Raw genomic sequence first — 27,347 nt, forward strand, 5'->3', positions numbered from 1 at the left:
CTGAAACTGACTGACCTAGCGCTGGGCCTAGATAGCAACACAGAAATCCATTCCATTATTTCTTCTAACAGTACCCAAAATATGAGCATCAAAATCTTAGGAGGAACAAACTGAAGCATCTGGGAACCTTCCAAATGACTTTCCTCTTTTTGGAATTCCTCACTGAGTATCTTCTTCCAAGTCACACCTGTCATAGAATGTGCTCTGGAGCTACATTTGCACAAAAATAAGTTTCCTGTTAGCTGTGGGAAATTGAGGACAACTTATTTTGCTCTCTGTGTATCTTCATTCTCCCTAAAACTCTAAAACTGTTTTGGGACACAGGACACATGTTCTCCTTCTTTGGATCTTTCTCATCAAAATGCCAATGTAAGGGACTCAATTAAAATTCTCTAAATTATGAAGAAATTAACAATCTCACCCGAACTGTTACAACTGCGGCTCCTTGGCACTTCTTACCACCACTGCCTTTGCACTCCAAATGCAGGGTGGCCTGCTCTTCTCGGTTAACATATTGTTTGGGCATCGTCTCCAACAGCTCACCATCCAGGGCAACCTGCTGAGACTCCCGGAGAGCTGCCGTCCTGAAAAGCAACCCAGTGTGGGAAACAAAGTCCAGAAAGGTTATATAAACAGTGATCAAGGGGTTGGGAGTGGAGAGATGGCTCAGCACTCCAGAGTACCGGCTGGTCTTCTAGAGGATCAGCATCAGTACCCAGCATCTACATAGCAGCTCACAACCTTCTACAACTTCTGGTTCATACCCCACTACCATGATGGGGTGGTATATAGCATGTCAATAATATATTAGCAGACAAATACTCTTGTATGCATATAACATACAAGCATCAAATGCCTGAATCAAATGTATCCAAAGAAAAATTGTCAATAAAAGAAATGATTCACAGGGGATTTGTAAAACTAAGCTTGTTTGTTGTTAATTAAAGAGTCTTGCCCATATATATTCCTCAAGAATGCGAGTGAGAACCAAACCTTAAACGGGTGATGATTCTGAATGTAAACTCCAAACAAATGACTTCTCTACCCCTTGACCACTGACGTATGTCAATTTTCTAAACACAGAGGGTGGAGAGCAAAGCAAAGATACAAGAACGTAAACTTCTAATACCATCTTTCCAGTATCAGTTTTCTGAAATGATAAAATGTCTCACCCAGAACAACTGACCTCAGAAACACACGTGACTAACAGTATAAGAGTACCACATAATATGGAATTAAAAACTGTCACAGGGACTGGAGCGATGGCTCAGTAAGAGCATGTATCGTATTTCCATAGCACCCAAGTTCAATTCCCAGCACCCATTCCAGGTGGCTCACAACTGCCTCTAGCTGTGGCTGCAGGGGACCCAACACCTCTGGCCTTCATGCACGCTTGTGCTCATATGCCCATTCCCACACACTGAAGCACACACAGACATGAAATTAAAAAAAAAAAAAAGCTTGTCACTACTCAGCTGAGTAAGCCACCTGGACTAGGGGACTGGTGCAGTGTGAGGAGGCTGACAAGGGAGGCAACCCAAATACTAAATCATCAGCTGACAAAGCAGCAAGCAGGAAGTAGAATCCTCAAGGCCTCCTGGTCTTACCTGGCGTGCTGCTGCAACAGGCTCAGGTCTGTGCACATCAGCTGGGTGGTATCCTTCTGACTCAGCAGCACAGCTGAGGAGATGAGAGGCACAGGAGGACTCACAGGGTGCAGAACAAGAGGAGGATGGGGAGCCTCATGCTTCCGTAAGTTACTTAGAACCCTTTCTTTAGCTGGAAGAAAAGCCACAGTTACTCAGTAATGGGTACCAAGCGCTGGTGATGCACAATAGCTACAAAGTCCTGGCCTGTTACTGTGATAATGTTTTCAGAACAGTTCCTCGGGCAAAGGGAGCCTAGATTGATAGTTAAAGGTGGAAAGAACTACACTTTTAACTAAGCCCCCATGAGCCTAATAATAGGCTACAGGGAACTAGGTGACCAGGAGCATGGCTGGAGAGATGGGTCAGTCCATCAACTGCTAGTTATATAAACATTAGGATGTGGGTCCAACATAAAGAACCTACATTAAAAAGAAAAAAAGACTAGGCCCAGTGGCTCACATCTGCAATCCCAGGGATGACAAGGCAGAAACAATTGGATCCCGGGGATTTGCTGGTCAGCCAGGAGCCTATTCAGTGAGCTCCACCAGGCCAAGAGGAGACTTGTCTCAAAAAGCAAAGTACAAAAAGACTTACATTCAAGACTGACCTCTGCTTCTACACATGTGCACAAGCACTAACACACACATGCACCTATACAAATATACACTCTTTCCCACCCCCAACACATACAGACTCTATAATCTAATGGTTAAAGAGAGAAATCTCATGATCTTAAAGTACTACTCTAGGCAGTCTTGCATGCCATGCTGGTTGAACTGAACGACAGCATGCGGTGACTACTGAGCAAATTAAAGCAGCTAGCATCTGGGTAATGGATGGGATTGTTCAGAGGTATGTAGTTTAATACCACTATCCTGAGAAACAGGTAAGAAGAGAATGGGCATTACAGAATAGAATAGAAAGAATAGAATAGAATAGAATAGAATAGAATAGAATAGAATAGAATAGAATAGAATAGAAGAAAAATGTGAAATCTCGTCAAGTTTTGAACAGGAAAGCTGAAAGTGTTAAGGAATGAAAATGGTTCACATAGCCCTGGCTAACCTACACCGACACAGTCGGATAGTGAGTGTGCGTTACTCATAAAACAACTCACAGCATCCATATAAGCAGTAGTCCAGTGCTATGGAAGAGAAATAATGGTGCTGGGACTGCACAGCTCAGCGGGGATTGCGCAGTCTCAGCCTGACTCATCAAATTAAAACGTTTCTATTCCCAATAGAAAGCTCACACGAATTCCCACTTCCCTCTCTTGACCACACTACACACAAACCACCAGCAGTTAAGTGGGAACTGAAGAACATGAAGACCAGGGCTGTCACCTCCCAAGTCCTTTCACTGTGACAGAAAAGAAAGGGAAAGGTCAAGGGAACGTCAAGTCAGCAAGGTGTCATCAAAACTTAAGGGACTGCTGTGAATTCCAATGCTGTTCCAGCTATAAGAGTATATTTTCCACTCTTGATGAAAAATAAAGTTGATAGCCATGAATTACATAAAGACATTTGTATTGTGTGCACCCCAAACAGATGGGATTAGCATTCCAGAAAGGTCAAGTGCAGCACTGAGCTTGTATTTTTCCACTAAAACTAACATTCCTTGCACAGAGTTTGTAAAATTGGACAGCTATTACCATTTGATAAGATTTATGACATTATAGGTTATGACATTAAGAGCAAAACTAGGGGCTCTTTCAAATCCACTGTAACTTACTATCAAAAAAGGATAACATATATTATTATTGTTATTATTAATTATTATTATTATATGTTATTGTTTTAGAGGCAGGATCTCACTATGTACTCCTGGCAGGCCTCAAACTCACAGAGATTCATCTGTCTCTGCCTCCCAAATGCTGGGGCTAAGACTAAAACTTCCACACCTAGTCAAGAGAATTTTTTAAATGAAAGAGAAAAAATTAAATTCAGGGTATATTTATCTATAATCACCACTCTGATCAAAACTGGTAGAAATTATTTTTCTCAAAACAAATTGAGAAATTGAGAAAAATAACCTGGCGTCAATCTTTCCTACAATTTCAAGTACACATTTAATCATTTGATAAATCATATTTGATTATATAATCATAATCTTGAGAAAAACCTTCAATTTATCTAGAAATCCAAGCATAGGGAGTGTCAAATGCTAAAGACTGCTGAGAACCAGGAACTAGGTGCTGAGTGTGAGCATGACCTCTACAGCCAGACACGGCCACTTCTCAGCTTCCCTCCATGCTTGACGGAGACAGCCCCACTGGGCTGCAGTGAGGACTGGGTGGATAGAGATGAAGCTTTGCAGGCTGCATGACACACTACAGATGGGCAGCAACAGCAGCACTGGCGTTTCTAGAGCTAGCCTGCTGTTCCTTGCTTAGCAAACGTCCAACACCAGGAAATAAACATCTGTATGGACAAGCTGAGGGCAGTCTTCTCTTCCTCTGCACCTTTCCTTAGTGCACTTTGTATGTGCACATACAAGTTTTACAATTACAAAAATGTTTCTGGTGGAAAAACAGGAAAGAAAAAGTGGAATTTCAGAAAATGTTGGTGCCTTAAATGAAGCGGTTCAGCAGAAGCCCAGAGGGTCTCTTTTCTCTTTACACAATGAACAAATTGAATGGGGCGAAGTTGAAATAAAAGAGGATTCCTGTCTCTCCATTTAATATGTTGTAATTGTAATGTTAGCAACAATTTATAATTTTATTATGTCTTACATTCTAAAAATATATTCCATAATTAATGTTAAAGGTAAGCTCAGAATCAATTTTCCATGTTTTAAAATCAGACATATTCCAGCAATTCTGTGGGTTAAATGGCCTTTGTGGCCTGGCCCCAAGTGCTAACTGATCATTTAATGCACTATCTTTCTAGAAAAATGAACTATGAGAAACAAGCAGTTGTTAAAGAAACACACCTATAGTCCTAGCACTCAGGGGAGCAGAGGCAGGGGATCTCTCTGAGTTCCTTGTGAGCTACACAGTGAGAACAGGTCTCAAAAAAAAAAAAAGAAAAGGAAGAAAAAAAAGAATCAAATATATTTCCATTCCATAGTAAGGGGTTTCAGATACAAAGGGTTACAAAAGAAAAGAACCAACTTCTGAATGTTAAAATTTTACACCCAAAATAACAACATTTGAAACTACACTTTAAAAATAGTTCTGTAGTTAAAGTACATTTTTAGAGTGTTGCAGAAAAAGTGAACCATGAGCCCTGGTTTTCAGCTGCAGATAGATGTGTGGCTCAGTCTGGGACAATGAGGAGTAAGCAGAGTCTGTGGGCACCTCCACGAAACAACTCTTTTATGGAGACTTGTCCTTCCAGCTTCCTGCAATGCATAAGCAAGGACAATGTAGGTGGCCACCTTGATTTGGAGGCAAATGCTGCGGAAGAACAGGGAGGCGGCAGGGAAGGGAACGGCTGTGCTGGAAAGACTGAGTCCTTCAGCTGTCCAACTGCTCTGAGTCGCCTGCCTCCACGCTTCCTTCATGAGGGATAACCAATCACCACTCTTGGGTACGCCCTTCAGGGCATGGGTTCTGTCCCTCAGTGGCAGACAAGCAAACATGGGAAGTTTCTCCCCAGAAACTTGAAACGTATTTGTTTGTTCTTTATTTTTACTGATTGGTCTCAAACCAGGACCCTTAATGAACAATTCTCATTGGAGAGGTAAGTGTGGAAAACTTAACCCTCCAAGGTTCTGACTCAGACTTTCTGTCTTTCGAAGGGGTTGACGCCGCAGGACTCACCCAGCAGAGGATCAGTAAAGTCCACCTGTGCCGAGGAGCTGCAGGCCAGCGAGTGCGACTCAAGCTTGGCCTGCGTCCACTGACCAACTGTCTCCTGAAACTCATGCTGGATGCGCTCCATATTCAAGTACTCCATCCACAGGTCCTAGAGGAGAACCAAAGCACTTGAACCTTGGGAGATGAATCATATGTCCACACATACAGCTATGAATTTACCTCAGTGTGTGTCTCAGTTTCAATGAGGTGACCCACTAGGCTTCCATCATTAGCATGAGCTGCGCTGCAAATGATCACTAACAATCTTAACAGCAGTCACAAAAACTTTTTGCTAATACACCATGATTTAAAAAAAAAACCTGCTAAACAGCCTCACCACATGCATATTAATTGAAACACACACCACTAGGCTACTAAATTATGTGCATTATAAAACATATAATAAAAACAGAACATTTTTAAAGTAAATACAGGAGCTAGCTTGCCGCAGTTAAGAGCACATACTGCTCAGCAGAGGCCCTGAGCTCAGTTCCCAGCACCCACGTTAGACAACTCACAACTGCCTGGAAATCCAGCTCTGAGAGAACCAAAACCTCTGGCCCCAGTAGCAGCTGCATGCATGTATACATACCCTCCCACAGACACACACACAAAGAGACATGCAATCAAAGATGAATTTAAATTTAAAATAATAAAATTAAATCTTTAAAATGTTTTTGTTTTTGTTTTAAAATAAACACACTGAAGCTAGGCATAACAGCTCATTCCTGTAATCTCAGCTCTCAGGCTAAGGCGAGAGGCTTGCTGCAAATTCAAGACCTCTGGTCTACATAGTGAGTGACAGCCCCCCTGAGCTACAGAGCAAGACAATGCATGGCAAATTAGCCTGGATTAAGCAATTTCAATTAACTTTCAAAACATGTACAAGAAATACAGGACACAGAAAAGTATGTCAAACTACACCACAAAGGTAAAACCAACAAAAATAAAAATGTGAAAAACAACGGACAGAACCAGCTGGTTTCTTCAACAGATAAACTATAAAAGGAATCAAAGGAAAAGAAAACCTATAGATTAAATAAGCCCATCAACCACTCTCAAAATGTGGTTCCTAGCCACTTTTCTCTAGCCCGCATGATTACTAATTTTAAAGCACCCATGTTTCCACTATCTGTAAAGACTTGGGAAAAGATTAAGAATGCAAAACCAGGCGGTGGTGGCGCACGCCTTTAATCCCAGCACTCGGGAGGCAGAGGCAGGCGGATCTTTGTGAGTTCGAGGCCAGCCTGGTCTACAAGAGTTAGTTCCAGGACAGGCTACAAAGCTACAGAGAAACCCTGCCTCGAAAAACAAAAACCAAAAAACAAAACAAAACAAAACAAAAAAGAATGCAGAACCCAAGAAGAAATGGGTGAGGGACAGCATTTGAGAACTTTTCCTGCTCCCCCAGCCTTTTATTGTCAACTGTATTTTGAGCCTTACATATTCTTTCACAGGGTTGTGACACCTTTACTCTGTTTCCTAATCTAGCCGGTCTACTATCATTAAGCCCACTTTCTCTACCAGGTCCATTCCTGAATTCTCCATCTCTTATCTCCCTCCAGGCTGCCTCCCTAACAGAGCTCTCTGCTGAAGGCATTTCCTCTTCTCACATTCCTTTCTTGGTAAATAGCTCCTCCAGATAGCCCAAGTGGGGGTGGGAGGACTAGCCCTTCTTACAGATGTAACCAATTCAAAATCCCTCCTCCAGGGCTCCAGTGAGATTGCTCAGTAGGTAAGAACACTAACTGACTCTACCTACATCAGGTAGGTCGCAACTGCCTATAACTCCAGTTCCAGGGGATCTGATACCCTGTGACCTCAGAGGGCACCTGTACACACAGTACTCTTAAACTCACTCGGGCACAGACACACTCATAAACAATAAAGAACTGTTTAAAAGCCTACTCCATTTACTCAACCATTGCCATAGTTATCTAAGGATTTCAGAACAAAACCTGAAGTCTTGGGGACGGTGCACGTGGCCCTAGGTGGTCACACCCTGGCCAGCATCTGCAGTTCTGCTTGTGCTGCTCAGCTGCTCCACCCTCGCCACCACTGTGCACAGGCTGTGGTTTGGCCTGGACTAGGCTTTCATCACTTAACAACCCTGTCTTCCCATCAAACATCACCAAGCTCCCACTAGTCCTTCAGAGCTCAGCTCCCAAGTCACTACTTCAGGCTGGGTGTCACTGGGCTCACAGGGCACTGCAGGCATTTCTCTCCCTGCCTTGATCACAGGTGCGATCACTGCACATTAGCTCTCCCTTGCAGGCAGGGCTTCTCCAGATTTCTCTTGGTATCTTTGGCATTAATAACCTGGCATTCAATAAATACTGGTGTAAGGAAGAGAAGAAGGAAGGGAGGAAAGAAGGACAAATGTATCTACTGTAGATGAAATTCTATATACAGTGTGGAAATAGACAGACTTAAGGAACCAACTGAAAGTCCCCCACATCTCAGAAGCTACTAAATCATATCCAAAGCAGGGTCAGCAGCTGCCAGAATTCAGCCCCTAGATAAAAATATTCCCAAGAGAGGCCTTCTTTTCTACTTCCCTGTCTCCTTTCAGCCTACCTCCAGAAGCTTGAAAAAAACGAGACTACAAGTTAGGGCTGAAAAAGAATCACAGACAGTGGTTGTGGCAGGAAGAAAACCTATGAGGACACACAGGAAGAAGAGTCAGGTGGCTCCGGAAGGACAAATCAGAACTAGACACGGACAAGAAAGCCTCTCCATCAGCTCCCTGTCACAGATCACCTAAAATGCATTCCTGTGCTTCTGAGGGTAGAGATGGCGGGATGTATTCAACAGGTCACAACTCAAATAAGCAAGAACACAGTCAGACAAAGGCTGAGTTCTTCAGGTTACAAAAAAGCCTAGAACAAGCGTCAGGCCTTCAGGTGAGGCCAGGACAGAGCGGTCAAAGGGTTCATTATACACTGAGTACACCCACCAGGATGACTGTGTGGTCACCATTCTGTATCAGTACTGGGTGAATATTGACGTTTAGTTCAATTTACATTTAGAAATTAAAAAAAAAGGTATTGTCATGGTTTTACCTGCTGATTCTGCATCACTTTTGCCAGCCTGTGGATATCATAATGCTTTGGTAAAGAAGGAATATAAGTATCTCCTTTTTGAAAATTTTCATCTTCTAGCCATAACATATATACATTGAAAAGCCTAAAAGATAAAAACACAATTACATAAAATGTAAAAAGATGTGCAGACAAATAAAGTTTCTTATATTTACTAAGAACTCTGGTACCACCATCTGAGAGTAAAGAAAGGCTTCCATGAAGAAATGAGTCTAGCAGCCACTGATTCTCCTAAGAAGCTCAAAGTGGGACCTGCACACACTATTAAAACAAGATCCAATGGGACTGGAAAGATGGCTCAGAGGTTAAGAGTACTGATTGCCCTTCCAGAGGTCCTGAATTCAATTCCCAGCAACCACATGGTAGCTCACAACCATCTATAATGAGATCTGATACCCTCTTCCAGCCTGTAGGCATACATGGAGGCAGAATATCGTATACATAATAAATAAATAAATCTTTTTTAAAAAAAACAAATCAAGATCCAACTTATGTAACAGGTCTGAAAGGGGCTCCGAGACCCCAGCTATGGATGAAGGAGTAAGTGGAGGATATGCCTGGAGGAGTGCTTATACCACATCCTAGGATCTGAACTCAGCTTTGCTGTCCTGGTTGAGCCAGACATAGCCAGTCTTAGTGCTTGGAAAATACCAAAAGCTAGTTTCTATCCAACTGCAAGCACTTGCCAGCTTAAGAGCAATGGCCACTCTTGTCTCAAGGAAACCATAAATAAACCTGTGGATCTGTGTACCTTGCTCTCATTAAAAAGGAATATTTTTTTAAAAACTAGGCTTACAAAAGTTATGTCTTTATTTTGAAATATATTTTAACAGTTTGTTTATGTTTTGCTTTTTCAAAGAACAGAATCATCTATCAGCTAAAACCACTGGTATCCAAGGCATTGTTTGAAAAATAGCATGGAAAAGTAGTTGGCAGACACAGATGACCAAAAGGCAGTCTGGGTAGCTCTGGCCAACAAAGCGGAAAACTACCTCCTTTATGAGCAGGACAGGGAACCAAGGACGAGAGCTACAGACAAGGATGGTGCATGCATAGATTTCTCTTCTAGCTCCTGACTCAGAAAAATGGATGCTTTCTAAAAACCCACAGAGGGAACTGAAAAGAGGGAGTATCAATGACCTAAAATGTTCCAAGAGAAAATCTCCTAGTAAAATTGGTTAAAAATAAAAGGGGAGGGTCCTTTAACCACTCACAGCTGAGAGCAAGTCCTGAGGGCCCCAAGGTCAAAGCAAGCCTGAGACCTGGGTTTCCTCACTCACCAAGGTGAGGACAATGCCGAAAAGCCATGTTTATGAGGTCTTGCTCTAAGACAACCATTTAGACTAAGTTAAATTTACAGGCAGAAACTATGCTAACCAACCCTGGCTCACTCTGAAGTTCCAAACACTTAGAGACAGACTAATCTGTGCCCAGAATGATAAGCCCCTGGATCCTATCAAGCATCTCAGAGCTAAAGAACCCTGTGTTAGTCATTTCTTTCTTTTAACAGCTATTTAAAAGGTTCTTGTAGTTTTAGGCCTGATATGATCAATTTGTTTTGGCTTGGCTCTATTTTCACATAAGAAAGAGAAGAGTACCAGCCCTCTGAGTTATTACTCAAACACTCAACAAAGCTACATCCAAACTTCTCATGGAAACATCTCTAGGTATGAATCAGTGTCAAAGCCACCTCCCAAATACAATCTAACAATTTAAGAGTAACAGCTGAGCTCTGTATCAAAGCTAACCTCTCCAACATCATCTGTGCCACAAATACCAGCAGATAGCTACCTTACCTTACTAGCTCCCTGTGCAGTTCTGGCGAAGTCAGGTAAGCAGGGGTCCCAGCCTGCGGCTCTGCTGTCCCTTCACTGCCCTCTGCTGGAACACGGAGGGCCTTGCTTGCAGCATAGTGGAAGTCAGCCACCTCAGTCAGGCGTCTTTTCATGTCTTTCAACAAATTGATATGTGAGGGACTTTGAAAAAACCTTCTTCCAATACAACCATCTATGGGCAACCTTAAAGAATAAGGAGAACTTAGAGCCTTTGAGCAGAAAATACCTAAGCGGCTGAACATAGCAGTCAATCAGTAAGTTATCTTGCTATACCTCAAAAGCTATTTTGAGGATATAAAGAAAGGGTATACAGAGTTCCCCTCAGCTGAGTCCATTTCCATGGTTCTAATTATCCATAGTCAACCATGGTACAAACAGAAAGTTCCAGAAATAAGTAATATATGCCTGGTTTTACTTTTTATTCCATTTAGTATGTGTGTGTGTGTGCACATGTGTGTGTATGTGTGGTGTGTGTGCGTGTGTGTGCATGTGTGTGTGTGAGAGAGAGTACAGGGGGACACATTCCATATCATTAGTGTAAAAGCCAGAGGAGAGCTTTTAGGAGTTCCACTGTGAGTTTCTGGAATCCAACTCAGGTTATCAGGTTTGCATGGCAAACTGCTACCCACTGATCCATCTTGCCAGTCCTAGCAATTTTTATTACAGAATACTGTTATACTGTGCTTTCTTTTTCTTAAAAAAAAAGCTTTTCTTAATATTTATTTATTATGTATACAATATTCTGTCTGCTTGTATGCCTGCAGGCCAGAAGAGGGCACCAGACCTCATTATAGATGGTTGTGAGCCACCATGTGGTTGCTGGGAATTGAACTCAGGACCTTTGGAAGAGCAGGCAACGCTCTTAACCACAGAGCCATCTCTCCAGCCCATACTGAACTTTCTTTAAGAGCACATATACTAAACTAACTGTTTATTGCATTAATAGTTATGCTGTTTATCTCTTGCTATGCCCAATTTATAAATGAATTTTATCATAGGTATGTATGCAGAGTATGTAGTTTGGTAGCAACTGAGGCTTCAAAACTCTACAGGGCATCTTGGAATGTGTCCCAAGAGATAAGGGAAAACTGCAGGAAAGTGGACTTGAAAAGAATGAAACACTACAAATCAGGGCATCGGTCTCTGTTCATGAAGAACTCAAAATCTAACAGAAAACAGAGGGAACCAAAAGTCCATCTGTTTCTTTATGTTTCAAAGGAATGAAGGAAGGGGGTGGAAGGGAATTAACTAGGACTGGAGAGCAGGGCTTGATCCCAGTGGACAGTCTGGGCAGGTCAGATTACCTTGATACTCTTGTAGAAAGCCCAGGTCCACTTAAGTATTGAACATAGAATCCTAGCTATGACTCTAACACATCCTCCACAGCAGAACACCTCAGAAGTGAGTTGACAGGAACTTACTACAGTACTGGGTACCATACCCATATTGTGGTCCAGGGCGATGAAGATATAGGAGGAAGAACTTCTGCCAAATGAGTGGAAGAAGAGGATGATCAGAAGGAGTGGCCAGAGCCTGGTGGGCCCAGCGATAAATCATCATCCTCTGCAGGGATGGGACGATGGGCAGCTTCAGCTGGACCTGGGCTTTCTACAAGAGAACTGAGCTTTAGCAATCCCCAAATGAACACAATCAAAACACTATGCTCTAAAGGTAAACATTTTGTTTTCACTTCCATAAAAAAAAGTTATTAAAACATTTTCCAAGCTCACTAGCTGACATTTTAACCTCTTTGGCAGCAAGACATGGGGGACAGTTTTCTACTGAGATTATGTCAAAGACCCCAGAATCAAAATCTTCCTGAAGAGTCATCTAAAGCATGAGGATAGAGCTCAGTTGAGAGCATTTGCTTAGCGTGCTGAAGGCTCTGAGTTCAATCCCAGCACTGTAGTAAACTGAGGCACAGAAGCAGGAGGATCAGAACTTCAAGGTCATCTTCAACTATAACATAAATTGGAGAACAGTCTGGGAATACCTGAGCCTGTCTCAAACAAATGGGAAAAAAATCAAAACTAAACTCATGTCCATTTCTAAATTCCTTTGCATATAAAATATTATACTATGTTCTAATAATGGCCTGGTTCTGGCATTCTTGAACCCACATCAGCTATAACAGGCACACAATCTGCATATCATTGGGTTCAACAGCACCCTATCATTGACGGGGGAGAGACTCAGAAGGTCCATCCCTCCCTGTGGATGGAAGGGGAAGAGAGAGAGAGAAAGCTGGGGAGGGGGGAGTTGGTTGTTTTGGGTTTTGTTTTTTTTTTTTCTTTTTAATTCTTCTTCCTCAGTTGAATAACCCCTGCAAGGTACCCATGCTCCTGTAAGTAATCCTCATTAAATGTATAAAATGGAAAGGAATCAGCTGGGAAGCAGAAGGGAGCCACAGAATAGAAGGAAGATGAGAGGAATGGAAGGAATATTACCAAAGTAGAGTAGAGGTACAGATGAGACGTCCATTATGATCACTAGAATATGCTAGCAAAAACTTTAATAAAATAACTTCATAAAGCAAAGCAGTCAAATGACAGAGAACCAAAAAGGAATCTGTCAAATTTTATCAATCTTGAAAGTCTAGAATCTGTTTTGTTTTGTTTTTTGTTTTTCAAGACATGGTTTCTTTGCATAACAACCCTGGCTGTCCTAGAACTTCCTCTGTAGACCAGGCTGGACTGGAACCCACAGAGATCCTCCTCCCTCTGCCTCTTGAGTGCTAGGGTTAAAGGAGTGGGCTACAACCACCCACTGAAAATCTAGATTTTAACAGGGCTTTTAGGGACTGAAGAATTCCTTGACAGACTCTGAAACCTGAAAGCAAAGCCTCCACTACAATCCTATAATAGATCTCTAGTCTAAACCATTAGCCCAGCTCATTTCACACGCTGGCCATCTCAAGTTTTCCAAAGAAATTCCTCTTTCCAACCGAGGCTCAGAGACTCAAAATCTCTGAAGCAGGCACCTGAATCTGATTTTTAACAAGGTTTAACGAGGAGTTTGGGGGTATAGTTGGGCACAAGAGCAATCACTTCACAGTAACAGCAACCCCCTACATTCAGACTAAGATGACAGGCTCTGGGACAGGGTGGGGACTTGGAGAAGCCAACAGAGCCTTTGGTTCCACAGGATTTCAGATGCTGAATGGAGGGTTAACAGGCTGCATGAATGGCTCGGATGAGAGTGTAAGCCACCTCCAGTAACTCGGATGCAGGACACGACTGTACCTTTAGAGCTTGGTCAGGGGTAAAAGCATTTATAACCAACTCCCCTTCGACAACTCTTCGGAGCTGAGAGTCCTCTTCAAAGATGGATTCCATGTTCAGCACAGTCCATGCAAACCAAACCTACAACACCAAGCAAAGGGGAAGGAAAGAAGACACTATTCAAATTGATAGTATATTCTGCTTACAAGTTTAAATCTTTTTAGGGGTTGAAGGTATGGTTCAGTGTACAGCATTTGCCTAGCGTGTGCAGGTCCCTCGATTTGATCTATAGCGCTGAAAAACACACACATGCAGACATCAGGCAACAAATATTGAGTTTCTAAAGTTCCTATGTACTTAATATGTGTCTATGTTCTTGTCACATGTATACAATTAAACAAAACAAGTAACTGAAAAATGCTAAATTCTTCTAGGGGTAAAATGATGAGGACTGCATTTGGGGGTGGAGTGTTCTAGAGCTCGACAGGAAAGATGGCCCATCAAAGTCTCAGTGAGGCAGAAAAGCAGAAGTAGAAAGGAAGGTATGAGTCTACTTAGAGTGAGGAACTGGTGTCGACTCCCTCTTCCCCCTCCGCCCAGGGAGAGCAGGCTAACTGGGGACATAAGGGAGAGAACAGGGCAGTGATGATGAAACTGCCGCTGCTCCTGCTGTGGCCAAGGCCACACACTGAGTGCTGGCTGAGGTCTGTTCTGAGTGCTGCACATACACATTCAACTACAGTCCCGGCTCAGCACGAGGACACCAAAGACAAAGATAGAAGCAAGTCGCCCAAGGCACAGAGCTAGAACGGCAGAATTACTCTGAAACCTGGGCCACGTACCCCCAACACCCATGCTTGATCTCTCTCCACTCAGCCCCCGACCAGCCTCAGTAAGGACGGTAACAAATGGCCCTCAGTAGACTGCATACCTGTGTGGACATGGACAAGCCCTCCACGAAAGAAGGCGTGATGTTGCCTGCCACAATCCAGCTCACCAGGGAAGAGAGCAGACTCCGGTCACAGTGGTAACCCAAAGCGTTCTACATGGGGAAAGAGGAGCAACAGAGAGTCTTTGAAGACCCTATCATTGACTCTTCCAAGGGTATTAGCAGTTACCTCTACACTGAAAGATTCCAACAGGACACGGGTTTCAATGGTGTTGCTGAACTCAGTTTCAAGTGTTTCATTTAGAATTTTGTCTCAATGTTCATCGGGGAAATTTGCCTATGATTTTCTTTCTTTATCATCTCCTTAACTGTTTTTGGTATCAGAGTAACACTCCTTTTTATTTTTTGGAATAGTCTGGAGTGTGAAACCCTCATTCTCAAAGGGGCAAGAAGAAATTTCCTAGCAGAGTGTTTTCCCAGGAAGATAGTGGCCTTCCCCTCTCCCACCCGGGAGATTCCAAACACAAGGTCACTTAGCTCAGCCCAGCCAGCCACTTGGTACAGGCTGATAAAGATGGCCTAACTCAAGAACAGTGGCTTTGCTCTAAGAACAAGAATAAAGCTGACTTAGCAGGATGAGAAGGAGCAAAAGTCCTTGCATCCGTGCCAAAGCATCTTCAAAGATTCTCTTTGTAGTTATGCCTTTAAAAGCTTACCCCACAGAGGAGATACAACTCATCTCTCTACCTTGCTATAATGGGGATGGAGATGAGTTCCAAACATGTTTGTATTATGCCAATTAAACCTTGCTTATTACGATCTGGGCCTCTCTGGTGGTCTCTCTCTGGGGGTCGTGATCTGGGCACAACATGGAGGGCACTGCCATCAGTTCTTTAAAGGTCTGGAGAGCACATCAATGAGCCATTCGTGAGCAGTGCATGATGCACATGCATGAAAATATTATCCTGGATGTCATAACAATGTATACACTAACTGAAAAAGAATTTTAAGAATGGGACTGTCTGCTGCAGTAATCCCAGGGTACACCACTGGAAATCATCATGACATTTTGCAGTAGTCCCAGGGTGCACCACGGGAAACTACAATGATGTCTGCTGCAGTAGTCCTGAAGCAGACCACAGAAACATGCAATGAGCATTACGGAATCCCAGTGTACTCACTCCTCTATGCAGTCCCTGAGATATAGCCAGTGGACTATGGCTACCGAGATAAGACAACTTTAAAGTGTAATTTAAAATTAAAAAAATGAGCTGCCATAGATTATTACCAGGAATTGTATATTAGGAGACCTTTTTAGCAGCTATTTTATCTAGCCAATTGCTGAAACATAATTTCTTGCAGTTACCTTGTGCTGTTGGTAGAGCAATTTCTGCACACAATCTTCCTGCATCAGGTGAAAAGCTGTTTTACACAAGTGGTCCATGAGGAAGAGAATGGGTTGTTCTCGGTACCACAGATGCTGGCTTATGAGAGCCTGGACCCAGAACTCTAACACAGCCACAGGACCTACTTCATTAGGCTGCATGCTCACACATATGTGTGCCTGTGAAGAAGTTCAGGTGATGTGGAAGATTAACAATCTCCCTTCCTCCCTCCCTCTCTCCTTCCCTCCCTCCCATTGTTAGAACACATGCAAATGCTATCTACTTCCACAAAAGGCCAACTCTAACAGCCTTCCTGTACAAGAGACTGGAACACCCATATCATAAGAGCTAACACCACAAGTTCTGTGGGAAGAGGAAGAGCCTATTAAGGGATTTGTTAATAGGACAAACAATGACCTGACCTGGATCATGCTGTTAAGAAGCTTCACGTTGTCCCCGTGGCTGGTTCCTGTCAGATGCTGTGCCACCTTGTGGGTGACCTGCTGCGTGACCCCCTGAGGAACACCACTGTCCAAGTGTAGGAAGAGGAGAAGGTTCGACATAAACCTGAAGAGAGCAAAGGATCACACCCTTTACCTTCCCATCAGGCAGAATTGCAGGTAGTCCTGTGTGGGGTTTTGTTGGTTAGCTTTGCTGTTTGAGACACGTTCTCATGGAGCCCAGCCTCTAACTTGTAGACGTTGCTGAAACTGCCCTTGAACACCAAACCTCCCGAAATGCTGGAATTACAGACAGGCACCACCGTAGCAGATTTTGGGCAATGAGTAGGTGGTGTTTAGGGAGGGAGCAAGAGCTATAAGCATGCTAGACAAGTGCTCTACCACTGAGTTATATGGCCAGAGCGCTTTTCTTTTTCTTTTTTTTTTAAAGCTGAGCCATTCTTTATATATACAGTGTTCTGCCTGTGAGCCAGAAGAGAGCACCAGATCTCACTATAGGTGGTTGTGAGACACCATGTGTTTGCTGGGAATTGAACTCAGGACCTCTGGAAGAGCAGTCAGTGATCTTAACCTCCAAGCCATCTCTCCAGTGCATACTACACACACACACACACACACACACACACACACACACACACACACACACACACACACACTCCAGAGCTCTTTTCATTAACAGCAGATAATTACTTATGAAGAAACAGAAAAATGTTAAATTGGTTCCATTTCCACCATGTTTTTTAGGGATTCTGATAAACCTCTCATAATAATAACACTAGAATCATTAATCTAAACAATGTTCATTAACCATATTGTAAACAGGAGTGCAGAAGTTTTCTGTCTTTAAAAAAAAATAGCCAGGTGGTAGTAGTATACACCTTTAACCCCAGCACTCAGGAGGCAGAGGCAGGTGGATCTCTGAGTTCAAGCCCAGCCTGGTCTACAGAGTGAGTTCCAGGATAGGCTCCAAAGCTACAGAAACCCTGTTTTGAAAAACAAACAAACAAATAAATAAATAAAACAATCAAACAAAAAATCACTATTAGGAGACAGAGAGATTGCTCAGCAGTTAAGAGCATGTACTACTCTTACAAAGGAGACAAGTATTATTCCCAGCATCCACATCAGGTGTCTTACAGCCAGCTCCAAGGAATCTCTGACACCCTCTTTTAGCCTCTGTTCCTCTGTATGCATGTGCCCATACTGCCACACAAACTCACAAAGTACATAAAATTAACAATAAAAATAAATCTTAAAAAAAAAGACAGACTTTAAAAAGCAGCAAAATGAGAAAAATACAAAATATAGTTCAAATGTACTGGAAAATAAAATATGTACTTCTATAAACCGAGGAAAACAAAACAAAACATGACCAACCAATCAACCAATAAAATGAAATTATCATTCCCTCTTAATTTACTCTAGAAACCAGAAAACATCATTTCTACTTGCTGGGATATTTCTGTCAGCACAGTATACTCACTGCTCATTCTTCAGGAGGTAATACTGGCAAGGGTAGAACATGGGTAGAATCTTATCCAGAACATGGACCACTGCTCTCAAATGCCTTGATTGGACCAGAATTCCCAACAGAGGGATTCCTTCAGCACATAACTTCTCGATGCTACAGACAAAGAAAGGGGAATGCGAGTACTCAATGGCTCATTCGTAAGACTGTATTCCTCCAATGAAATACAAGCCTACAAGACCCAGATCCTCTCAGCTCTCTAATTTTTTATGACTAACCTACACACAGAATCACTACAATCATAACTTAGAAAGAAATACAAAGAGTTCTTAAAAATCTCATCTACATTTTCATCTCATTAGATGAGTAATTTGAAAACACTGCCCAAATTTACACGATATCCCAGGAACAAGATAAGAACCCACAGTTGGCCTGACTTAAGGTCCCAGAAGCTACTGCGGCCAAGGGGAGATTGTAAAGCAAACTCAGTCTTTCAGCTTAAACTGCAATGTGTGAAATACATTTTCTTTTCCTTTGAAATAATTTCAAAGGAATTGTATATATATATATATATATATATATACATACACACACACACACACATATAATTTTTCTTTCTTTTCAGAGGATATGTATCTGAAGTATTGACAGAATAAAGGGCTGGCCACTTCAGGCCTGTGTCCAGCTCCAGGGATCCAGAGACTCTGGCCTACACAGGTAGCCACACAAATTGTGGCATACACATACATATATGTATTTCTTAATTATATAAATCTTAAGAAATATCTTTTAAAAGCAGTGTTTTAGCATGACCATGACCCTGGGTGACTTTCTGACTATTATTCCCTGTATTTATTATAAGGTTATATTTGTGTCCATCTAAGTCTCTGTCTATTCTACACCCAAGAACCAGCCCAACTATTCTAGGTTACTTCTCTTCCATTCACAGACTGTAGCTATGGAACAAATTCCAAAGGGAAACACTTCTTCTCTCTTTCACGCCCATCAGTGGTCAGTATGTACAAAAAGAACCCAGCAATGACTAAGAACTACAGTGCCAGAATGGATACAGCATCCGGGGAAATCATAAAACAAATTTAAAAACTATAATCATTGAATCAACAGACCAGACACTGTTCTGAGAATGCAATGAGCATTGTGACGAACTCACACTTCGTAAAACCAGTCAGTACAATCATTTCCATCTCAGGGGTGAGGAACCTGGGGTCTAAGAAACTACCGTGGCACTAGAGCTCTGGGAACAATGCAATGAGTGCAATCCTAAATCCTAAATAACTGCCCCCCTTCTCTAGAACAATTCTAGATCAAGCGCACTCTCACCTACTTTCACACTTGTCCGACTACACGGCCTTCCCTTCGGCCCCAGTTAAGGGTATCTCCTTATTTTCCTTATCTCACCTTCTCCCTATCAAGTAGGTGCACCTACAAGTTCTGTAGACACACAAAGAAATATGAAAAGTCCCTACCTTCTACAAGGAAGCTTTAGATGTGTTTAAACTATGTATTTGTTTTGGCAAATAATCAGGAATAAATTTGGGCATTATTTCTCCTTTTATAACAAGACTCATCATTTGATCCTAATTAACACCCTATGGGTTTAATGAAGGTCTCATGATTGGGATGTAAAAACATGAGCTTCTAGAACTCCTACCATCAGAGTACCCTGCAGGTTCAACATACAGTACCTGTGGCCAACAGCTGTCGCAGCTAAGGCAAGATAGCAGCCAATGGGCATGCCTGATTTCACAGCCTTCAAGAGAGGATGAAACACAGATGACTCTGTCATGTCAGGTACCGCGCTGGAGAAGGGAACAACTGGACAATTCTGCTGTGTTCTAAAATCATTTTTGTGTAATTTTAACCTCAAGATCAAATTCCAGGCCCACTGGTTAAATGAGGTCTCAGGAGTCTCTCCATATCGAACAATACTGGCCAGATAGGAAACCTATGAAAATCATTCATTTTAAACAATGTTCGTCATATACAAATTAAACAGCAACTTAATTTCCCCCCTCTGCTGTGATCAGCAGGGCCCTGAGAAGAGAAGGCACTGTCTTCTTCCCTTCAGCGGATCACAACTCCCCACTCCACTGACAAGCTTTAAGAACCTGATCTCAGCTCAACACTGCAGTTCTGGTAAACACATCCAACAACTCAGAGTTAGGGGCCTCGCGGATAGCATTTACAATTTAGTAGTATAAAAAGCAATATCAAGACACCAACAATTCTATCAACCTGCAAAGGCTTAAAAAATGTCACTCACTTCTCCTGAGTTTTACGTGTGAGCTCCAGCACAACCCAATAGCTCAATCCAAATTCTCAAAGACAAATGATCACAAAAAGATTAATTTTGTCATGTGTGGTGGGACAGGTCTTTAATACCAGAATTTGAGAGGCAGAGCCAGACAGATCTTTCTGAGTTTGAAACCAGTCTGGTCTATATAATGAGTTTCAGGATAGTAGGGGCTACATAGTGAGACCCTATCTCAAAAATAAAGGACAACTTTTTAAGAAAAAAAATCTTTAAAAACTATAAAAATTAAATTTAGTATCTTGAATTAGCATAAAGTTTTTAGAAAACATAAAAATCAGAACTATAATTTCATCTTCCTAGGCAATTTTTAAGGAAGCCTTTATGTTGGCAGTACCTGTTTCATACTCTCAGAAATAAGCCCCGTGTAGGGCTTCTGTGACAGGTGCTTCTGAAAAGCCTCCAGGACCAGCAAGGCGACTTCAGTGTGCAGAACTTGATCCAGATGAAGTGCGCCCTTTGAAGCAAAGTTACAAATATACCATTCTATATTTAATAACAGTCCTTTAGAGAACAACAGCAAAAGCAGAACAACAAAACAGGACATTGGAGCCAGAAGATAAATGTTTCAAAAACTGTATCTCTCTAAAGTGCAACTATAAAATGACACCAGAGGAAGGACCCTCAACTCTAAAGAACAAGTACACTGCACCAAGGCTTGCCTGAAACTGTCACCCCCAAGACCCCCACCGCATCCTAGATTATAGGTTAAGAACCTTACCACCTATCAAAGAAATGCTTATCATCAACCACACAAGAAAATATTGAACATATCAAGTACATTCCTGATTGCTGTTTCAGCATCGGTGAAAACACCATACTCAGAAGTATGGGTAAATACTGCCTTACAAGCCAGGCGATAGTGGTGCAAGCCTTTAATCCCAGTACTCAGGAGGCAGAGGCAGGTGGATCTCTGTGAGTTCAAGGCTAGGTTGATCTACAAGAGCTAGTTCTGGACAGGCTCCAAAGCTACAGAGAAATCCTGTCTCAAAAAAAAAAAAATTGCCTTACAAGTCCAGAGTTACCTATAATATTCCCAAAGAGTCTTTGGTAAGTTTCAAAAGCCCATTCCGAAGCCCTTTCACGGCGGCTGACCCATGGCTCTAACAAAGGAGGGAGGAGAAACTCAGAGGGATCTGGATGAAAACATCTGGGAAATGGAAGGCCTATAAGATGTTCCAGTATTCTCCATGGATCCACCAGTGTTCACCTGTCCGGTGCTCAGGTCACAGGCCTCCGCTACCCTACCCAGCTTTTCCGTGGTTGCTGGAGACAGAACTTGGGTCCTCGTGCCTGTGCAAGCACTTTACCAACTGAGTCAACTTCCCTCCAATGGGATATGTTTTTAATGTAGAATACCTTCATTAGAAGACGTTCACGACACAAAACAGAGCTGAAGAAAGAGTACTTTGGGGGATGTAGCTCAGTGGTGGAGTGCCTTCAGGCATGTTCAAAGTCCTAGGTCCAATCCCCAGAGGAAGAAAGGGAAGATGAGGAGAGCTGAAATTCTACACAGCTGAAAGGATTTGCAGGCCTAGCAAGTGGCACAAAGAGATGCTAATGCTTAAAGAAATGCTTTCCTGAAACTGATGCATGCAAAATCTCCTGTTTCTCAGGAAGGGCATACCTGTTCAGCAAATCCCCAGTTCAGTCCTTCTAGGATCACACAGGCCAACTTGTTCTTGACAGCTGTCAGACTGGAATTCAATAGCCAATCCCGAATCACAGCTACCTCAGAGGCAGAAGGCTTCCAGAGATACAACGGCAATTCTTTAAACAAGTATAAGGAAACCTTTTTAAAAAGAAAAGAATAATTAAGTGGAAGACTCAGGAACAGCCAGGTGGTGGTGACACACACCTTTAATCCCAGCACTCAGGAGGCAGAGCCAGGTGAATCTCTGAGTTCTAGGCCAGCCTGGTCTACAATGTGAGTTCCAGGACAGCTAGGGCTACACAGAGAAACCCTGTCTCGGGGGAAAAAAAAATACTCAGAAACAATATTATATTACCCAAAGCATTATCAAATTGCTTGTAAATTTTCCTTGGAAAGGATGTGGAGGTGAATTTGATTTTGAGACAAGTAAAACTAAAATCATGGACAAAGAAATAAAATAAAATGCATTTTTAGGTTTTTTTTGGGGGGGGGGTTGCTTGTTTGGTTAGTTGGTTGGGTTTTTTGTTTGTTTTTTTTTTTTCCAGACAGGGTTTCTCTGTAGCTTTGAGGCCTGTCCCGGAACTAGCTCTTGTAGACCAGGCTGACTTTGAACTCACAGAGATCCTCCTGCCTCTGCCTCCTGAATGCCAGGATTAAAGGCCTGTGCCACCACTACCCAGCTTAAATGCATTTTTAAACTAATGATATACCTGAAACACAGGCAATTCTTTGCAAAGGTCAGATTTTCTTAGTATGTAATTGGTATGTTTTCATCCAGGTAAACCACCATACTAAAACACAAATTTATTTATTTGTTTGTTTGTTTTTGGTTTTACGAGTTAGGGTTTCTCTGTAGCTTTGGGGGCCTGTCCCGAAACTAACTCTTGTAGACCAGGCTGGCCTTGAACTCACAGAGATTCACCTGCCCGAGAACTGGGATTAAAGGCATGCGCCACCACAGCCTGGCCAAAACACAATTTTAAAGTGATGATAAATCAGGAAAAAGTCACTGAGTTTTTAAAGCATTTTTCTTCTCTACAGTGGCATCTAAAGATACTTCTAATTGCTGAAACTCAATCTGTTGAGACAGAAAGAGGTCAGTGTGAAGACAGATGAAATCAGATCAAGAGTGGGTATCTTCTGAACCTGAATTCTGGGTTCACTATGAAATTCTATTTAACATATCTATCTATCCATCTATCTATCTCTCACTGTCTTTCTGTGTGTGTGTGTGTGTGTGTGTGTGTGTGTGTGTGTGTGTGTGCGTGCGTCCCCTAGTCCTACGTGTAGCTGAGAACAGGCTTGGGTGAGGTGGATGGGGACCCGGGGACAAATCTGTGGAGTTGGTTCTCTTCTTTTACCATTATGTGGGTTTTAGAGGTGACATCGGCCATAAAGCTCGCAGATCAAGCACTTTATAAGCTAAGTCATCTTGAAAACCCTCTACTTTACACATATTTGAAATATTCTATAGAATATATAGAATATATAAACCCATATATATAAAATGGGTTTTAAAACCTGTGCTGGGCAGTAGTGGCACACGCCTTTAATCCCAGCACTTGGGTGGCAGAAGCAGGTGGATCTCTGTGAGTCTGAAACCAGTCTAGTCTACAAGAGCTAGTTCCAGGACAGTTACACAGAGAAACCCAGTCTCAAAAAAACCATAATTAACTAAGTTAAATAAATAAAACCTGTTTGCACAAAAAAGTCTACAACACTACTTTTTAAATCACCTGTATGCACAAATTATGAAAATGCAGGTTTACTTAATGAAATTTCCTTTAAGGGGGAACAGAAGAATAATTAACTTTATGATGTCACTTTTGTTTTATGGATTTTTTTGAGTCAAGGTCTTACTCAATATCCCGGGCTAACCTGTAACAATATGTAGCCTAGGCTAGCTTAGAACTAACTGTGATTCTCCTGTCTCAGCCTCCAAAGTCCTAGACTTACAGGCAGGAGACACTGTGACACTGTTCAGCTGACTCCTTTTATAATGTTTTAATAGGGCTGGCCAATGAAAACGCAATGCAAGTACTATATGAAGTTCTGATTTTACTAACAGCTACAACTTAAACTTCAAAAATGAAAAATTAATTTTAATAACATTGCTTCATATTATAATATGAAATGTTATAAAATATTAAACATATCTTCAAAATTCAGTAATTTACACAAAAAGTACATTCTAATTAGAGACTGCACCCAAATCAATACATTATGGTCATCTGTAGCCATATTATCAGACATTACAGGTTTAGAATTTTCAGACTTTTGTGCTGTTCCAAATTGTGGCCAGAACAAAATCTAAGAAAGACTAGCAGGAATGGATTTTATTGGTGTGATGCTAATCTTGATTGTCAACTTGACTACATCTGGATTCAACTGAAACAGATACAGCTGGGCTGCTTCATTAATTCAGAAGTCTGTATTTGTTTGTTTGTTTATGTTTTTCAGGACAGAGTTTCTCTGTACAACAGCCCTGGCTGTCCTGGAACTTGCTTTGTAGGCCAGGCTGCCCTCACCCACATCTGCCTACGAGTGCTGGAATTAAAAGCATGTGCCACCATCCCAGCTACTTCAGGATTCTTTCAAAAGAACAGTCAGCATTCTTACCATTCCAACTTGGTCAATGGTTTCTTGAACTTTATCCAAAAGGACAGAAATAGTCTCAGGGTGAATAGCTGTGATGGCCCCCAAAAGCTCACGACCAACCTTTGAAAAAGTTTCTCTGGTGGACAAGGTGACATAAGATACCTAAATTAGAGATGGGGGAAGAAATGGCACTTTTAATGCTAATTACCAAACAAAACACATTTTCAAAAACAAAAATTTTCCCCACAAACATAATCTCACATTGAGACTCAGCTGACACTGTTGGGGGAGGCTGCTCATTCATTCCCGGTTGCCTAGACTTGAAATAATCACTCAGAAACTATATTATTTGCAGTACTGTTTGGTCAATAGCTTAAGCGTATTGCTAGCTAGCTCTTACATCTTAAATTAACCCATTTCTATTATTTTATATTTTACCATGAGGTTTGTGGCCTACAGGCAAGGTTCCACCTAGCAGCTCAGTCTTTCTCCTCTAGCGGCTACTCTCTCCTTCTCTATCTGCTTGGAATCCCCACCTTGCCCTATTCTGCTAAGCCACTGGCCGAAATAGCTTTATTCATTAACCAATAAAAGCAACACAGAGACAGAAGGACCTCCCATACCATGACACCATGGGCAAAACTATGTTATAACTTGAGATAGCAAACTCCCAACGATGAGCCTGGAAGGTGGTAGGGAGAGAGAACAGAAAATGGCAATGGCCCAAGTATTTAGAGTCATGAGTTCAAGGGCTGGGCTCAGAGTGTATCCCAGCAATGCACAGTGGGCAGGAGCCTGAAGTCATGGACCAGGAGAATCATTTGAGTCCATGATATGGAGGCCTTTGGTCAACATAGTAAGATCTCATCTCAAAAAGAAATTTCTCATTCACATGAAACAAATGAGTATCTAAACATTCATTTGAGGAAACCACTAAAATGATTGTTTTCTTTTTTTGGTTTCTTTGTGTATCTCTGGCTGTCCTGACTCGCTCTGGAGACCAGGCTGGCCTCGAACTCACAGAGATTTGCCTGCCTCTGCCTCCCAAATACTGGGATTAAAGCATGTACAACCATGCCCAGCCTAAAATGATTTTTTTGAAAATACATGTCATAGAAATACATAATCCATTCTACAAAATAAAACCCTAAGTGTAAAGTTCCTAAACCTTCAATGTGTACAGGACTGTCCTAAAAAACAAACAACAGCTATCTTCCGGAGTTCACTAGGCCTGCCTACAAATGACTATCCCAGCTGGGCTTGCTGGAGGAGGAGAGGGAAGAGATTTATTGGACATCTCCCCACCCCGAGAATCCAGCCGTTTCTATGCAGTTTTGTCCTAACTGCTCAAGAGCCCAGAACCTGGGATCTCAGGGAGGTCCTTGCAATCCTTGCACTTCTCCTCTAGCTGAGAAGGGCCGATTAGCACTAAGAAACACAAGGATCTTCCCTCAGCCTGTCATTGTGTAATGGGGAAAATTAAGGCAGGTTGGCAAGTTACCTTTTCCGTTTAAGATGGACAACTAATAGCAGAGCTAAACCAAAACTTGTCTTCCAGGTTCAATGTTTGTTCTATGATCTCATTTAAAGTGACCTGGAAGTCCTGCCTCCGTGTTACTGACAGAAGCAGAGGAGTGACGTTTGGTGTGTGGCTATAGTAATAAGAGCTGCAATGCCAGGCAGTGGTAGACTGTCTATTTCTTTCCAAAAGTCTTCATCAAATGCCAAAAGATAGTAGTGGGAAACGGAATAATAAATTATAAGTTTCAAAGTTCCCTACAGACAAAGATGTTCTTTTGATTTTCCATCCCATCCGTAAGCACAGGCAACAGCTCATAAATCACATTTTTGAAAACAATACCCAAAGAATGAATGGACAGTCAGAAGAAAGCATTCAAAACTTCACATTCTAACCTCATATATCTCCAGAACAATAATTTTGATGAAGTCTTCATCTACATTGGTTCTTCTGGCCCGAGCCATCTGAGCAAAGGTCGTCAGAAGGCAAATCTCTTCTGAGCTATTCATGGAAGAAAGACACTTCTCCAAGTTCGCAAAATGTTCTGGGTCTGCAAGTTAATAGAAAAAAAGTGACTAAATGGGCTCAAATATTTAGTTACACTACCAGAAAGCAAGACAACATAAAAATTAATTAATATTCACAAATATTTAAAGATAAAAATGGTCTTCCCCTTTCCAAGATGGAATCCTACAGGTTCAGAAAGAAAGCTGAATCAGCTGAACTCTGAGAGTCCAAAAAATTCAGTATAATGTAGACTCAGCAAAAAAATATTAACATGAAACTATGCCTCAACTCCGAGAAACGACTGTAAAAGAACTGGACGAGGCAGAGAACGTGGACCAAATCTGGAGGCTAACCCTAAAGATCAAACACCTATCACTGCAAAGCACGACTGCGGCCACCAGGTGTCACTGTCACCCAACTGTCAGCTTCACCGCACCTGCAAATCCACTGGGTGGCCAGCAACCGCTCAGCATGAGCATGGCACTCCAAACAAAAAGCAAAGACTGACTAAGGACAGGAAACTGGCTGTAGCAGACAGTATATAATCCACCCTGCCCCATTCTCAGAGGACACTATGTAAGCAATACTATACGATGTCACTAGAGACAGGTTTGATAACTCTGTAATACATGTAGAAACAAGATGTGGGAAGCAAAATATATGGCCAAAAAAGACCATATTCATGAGATATATCGCAGCCTGGGGATAGAAAGTCCTTGGGATGGAAAATGGCTTTACAAAGGAAATCTAGGAAGGACTAACCTGTATCAGACATCCTGCTAATCACCCAGGCCCCTTAAAGGGCTGTCTGTCTCATCTGTGTTTATTACTTCACCCACAGAACCAGCAGTCAGGCAACAGGCCGTGAAACACACACATTCAACTATGAAAACAGTAATGGAAGCACTTCCCCAGGAGAGTGCAGAAGC

General features: G+C 42.1%; 1 protein-coding gene across 1 annotated transcript in view; it reads right to left on the reverse strand.

Annotated features, from left to right (window-relative positions):
- Positions 1–27,347, reverse strand: part of Epg5 (ectopic P-granules 5 autophagy tethering factor) — an 85,314-nt gene that overhangs the window by 33,785 nt on the left and 24,182 nt on the right. Inside the window, exons 12-27 of the mRNA XM_048419624.3 lie at positions 26,307–26,461; positions 24,414–24,554; positions 21,768–21,932; positions 20,478–20,597; positions 19,515–19,774; positions 17,824–17,964; positions 16,302–16,446; positions 15,861–16,058; positions 14,537–14,647; positions 13,627–13,746; positions 11,826–11,992; positions 10,346–10,567; positions 8,511–8,634; positions 5,413–5,557; positions 1,608–1,779; positions 422–584 (exon numbers count right to left, since the gene is read on the reverse strand). Coding sequence (XP_048275581.3) covers positions 422–584; positions 1,608–1,779; positions 5,413–5,557; positions 8,511–8,634; positions 10,346–10,567; positions 11,826–11,992; positions 13,627–13,746; positions 14,537–14,647; positions 15,861–16,058; positions 16,302–16,446; positions 17,824–17,964; positions 19,515–19,774; positions 20,478–20,597; positions 21,768–21,932; positions 24,414–24,554; positions 26,307–26,461 — 2,549 coding nt within the window. The remainder of the gene's footprint in view (positions 1–421; positions 585–1,607; positions 1,780–5,412; positions 5,558–8,510; positions 8,635–10,345; positions 10,568–11,825; positions 11,993–13,626; positions 13,747–14,536; positions 14,648–15,860; positions 16,059–16,301; positions 16,447–17,823; positions 17,965–19,514; positions 19,775–20,477; positions 20,598–21,767; positions 21,933–24,413; positions 24,555–26,306; positions 26,462–27,347) is intronic.

Source organism: Myodes glareolus, chromosome 13 (assembly GCF_982192425.1).
Source record: "Myodes glareolus chromosome 13, mMyoGla1.1, whole genome shotgun sequence".
Lineage (NCBI taxonomy): Eukaryota > Metazoa > Chordata > Mammalia > Rodentia > Cricetidae > Myodes > Myodes glareolus.